This window comes from Gavialis gangeticus, unplaced genomic scaffold (genome assembly GCF_001723915.1).
Source record: "Gavialis gangeticus isolate Ggan-Ray unplaced genomic scaffold, GavGan_comp1, whole genome shotgun sequence".
Taxonomy (NCBI): domain Eukaryota; kingdom Metazoa; phylum Chordata; order Crocodylia; family Gavialidae; genus Gavialis; species Gavialis gangeticus.
In genome coordinates this window covers 120,148,954-120,151,858 of record NW_017729024.1, presented here as the reverse complement: position 1 = coordinate 120,151,858, position 2,905 = coordinate 120,148,954, and the positions used below count along the sequence as shown (strand labels likewise).

General features: G+C 40.8%; 1 protein-coding gene across 4 annotated transcripts in view; it reads left to right on the top strand.

Annotated features, from left to right (window-relative positions):
- Positions 1 to 2,905, top strand: part of JAK2 (Janus kinase 2) — a 149,272-nt gene that overhangs the window by 113,399 nt on the left and 32,968 nt on the right. For all 4 annotated transcript variants that reach the window (XM_019517622.1, XM_019517620.1, XM_019517621.1 and 1 more), the window contains one exon: positions 849 to 973. In XM_019517622.1, the coding sequence (XP_019373167.1) occupies positions 849 to 973 (125 nt within the window). The remainder of the gene's footprint in view (positions 1 to 848; positions 974 to 2,905) is intronic.

Genomic DNA, 2,905 nt, shown 5'->3' with positions numbered 1-2,905 from the left:
CTCACTTCCAACCTGCAGCCCTCTGCCAGTACCCCTCGCTCCTGACCTGCAGCCCCCTGCCCTTCCCAGCCCTCCTGCCCACACAGCTCCCTGCTGCCCCCAAAGAACCCTCCCACCCTTTTCCCCCACCTTCCCACCCTACTGCAGCCCCAGTGCCAGCAACTGGCAGGTACCCATCCCCCTTGCATGCCAATCCACACATAGACACGCACTTACTTATTTGCTGGGGCACATGCAGAGGCATGTGATGCCCTAGTCTCCAATCGCCTTCCCCCATTCTCCCCAGCCCCAAGCAGCTCCTTGCTGGGGCAAGCCGGCAAATGCTGTGAAAGCTGAGCAGAGCAAAATCCTGGACATTTGTGGATATTGTAAAAAACCGCCCAGACAGAGATGGGACGATGCAAAAAGAGGACATGTCTGGGAAAACCTGGATGTATGGTAACCCTACATAACGATTAGTTTCACAAACTGTCTCCTTTTTGGTGCATTGAATGAAACCAAGAGACTGGCTGGTTTTCATTACACTCTGTCATCATTAGCAAGTGGTTTGTTGTTAGAGAAGAGTGTCATAACTTAGTTACAACATCACAGTTGTATAACCATCTTACTTCCTATATAGACTGAGAATTTGATGTGATAAAAGATAATAAGACTGTTTTAATTGCTCAATCGTGTAAGGAATGGATCTATGCATGCTCTGACAGAGCAAGAGTCAAAGACCCTGCAGAGCAAAACGTTTAACTATTAGCAGCACTACTTGCTATTTATCTTTGGCTATTTATAATTGTTTATGTTCCATAATTTTCTACTGAGAAATAAAACATTTAACCTGATACATATTTTAAAAGGACGCAGAAATCTGAGGTTGATAATGGAATATTTACCATATGGAAGTTTACGTGACTATCTCCAGAAACACAAGGAGAGACTGGATCATAAGAAACTTTTACTGTATACGTCTCAGATCTGCAAGGTAATAAAAGCCATGGATGCTATAAAACTTATTAGTAACAGTATGTGTATTAGCAGTGCTTCCCTCTTCAGAATTTTTGTGTGATTGGTGACACATGCCTGAGTCAGCAAATGTGTTCGGTTTTTTCACTCTTGATGCTAATTCACAACTTGTAAGTTGGGTTGAGTGGCTAGACATCCTGTTTCTTAGGGTGACTCTTTTAGCATGCTAATTCCCTCATTTCCTTTTAACTTGTTTTCATGTAAGCTGCTCAACTGTGCTTTTTAATATTGGTTTTGAGCTTGTCTCTTAGCCTGTAAAAGTAAAGTTCATTGGGGTGGTAAAGCTCTGAGTAACAGCAGAGGGACTGAAGCTGATGTGTCTCTTGTCTCATCAGTTCTGCCTTCCTCCTGCTTGGAAGGATACCTTTTGCAAAAGTTAATGACATTCACTGACGTAGGCTTTCTTATCTTTGTAGATTTTTCAAAACTATAATGGCCCTTTTACCATAATCCTGTTAAGAACATCAAAGAATGTTTTTAATTTAAAAACTAGCTTTGAATTGGATGGTTTTGCAGGAAAAAAATAGACACACATCCTGTTTTCGTATGAGCCAGGCACAGAAGCAAGAATGCCCACTAGAAGTACTCCAACCTGCACTGTATTTTCTGGTTATCTTGTTATTTGGTACTGATATCAAGTTGGCTACAAAATGAGAAGTGAATACCCATCCAACCTTTGAGTAGCATATGTCTGGTTACCTTGCTAACAGTTTTATAGGTGCCCTACCTTCATTGCATGAGGGGTTCAGGTTAGGAAAACTGACCATTTTTTAAGACATCACTGAATAACCAGTAACTCTTGAAAAATATAAAATATTTCATTAAACATTTAGAATATCTTTCTTTGTTAAAGTCTTTTTTAACCGAAGTGTGAAAATTAAATCTTTTCTTCTTCTAAAAAATAAACCCTTAGAATTGTATAGTATTTGGATGTATGGGAATATTCCAAACTGCATTCTGGTTCTTTTGTCATTAGTTTTTAGCTGTTGCTACTCTGCTACCTGTTGCATTTTGCAGGTTTGCTTAAGGTTACAATGATTAAGTTTTGCTTCTGTTCCCTCCCCTGCAGGGTTTTAGTACTCTGCATTTTTCCACCCAGAAAAACAGGAAATGTTGTGGAATCCTATTTTGCAAGAAAAGTCCAATGTTTTAGCCTATGCTGGTCCAAAGTGCCATTTTAAAAAGGAAAAGGCTCAAAGAACTATTTTAAGCCTGCTGTTTGTCAGCTTTTTGGCAGCCATTACTTTGTTTGACAGATGCACTCAACTCTGATTTATGATGACACTAAGGACTGACTGTCTGAGATATTTCAATCTACCAAAGCCAGGAAATAACAGATACTAATTTTTCTCCCCATCTTGACCCTACTGCCCTCCTTTCCCCCAGTTTTTCTCTTTGGTAATTTTAAATTTCCAATCATTTCTGTTTTATTTCATGCTTCTTTCATTGATTTTGTTTTTAATTTTCTTCCTCCATCAGGGACATAGGGACTTCTATTAGCCATCTCCCTTTTTCTGCTCTCTCTCTCCTGTCTGTATTTTAACACCTGTTTCTTTGCTCTCTTATCATCTCCTCTCTCCTTCCCTTTTCCCCTTGAAAAGGGATCCTGGCCTGTATCTGACACATTGCAAGTGTCCTGCTGTGAAAATCAGCACTCCAAGAGACATATAGCTGCCTGTGAACCTGTGACAGGTGATGATGCTTCTTTAGGTGCCAGTTAGTACAGCAGGGGTGCACTTTGCAGTGATGAGTTGCAGGAATCTGAATGCGGTTCTGAAGCACTAGCAGCTGAGGGACAGAGTGAGGGGTATATCTTCCCCCCTCTAGATCATTTTGGCAGGTTCTTGGAGTGTGTCTGCCTTCTCCTGAACTCATGTTAGAACCATTTGAC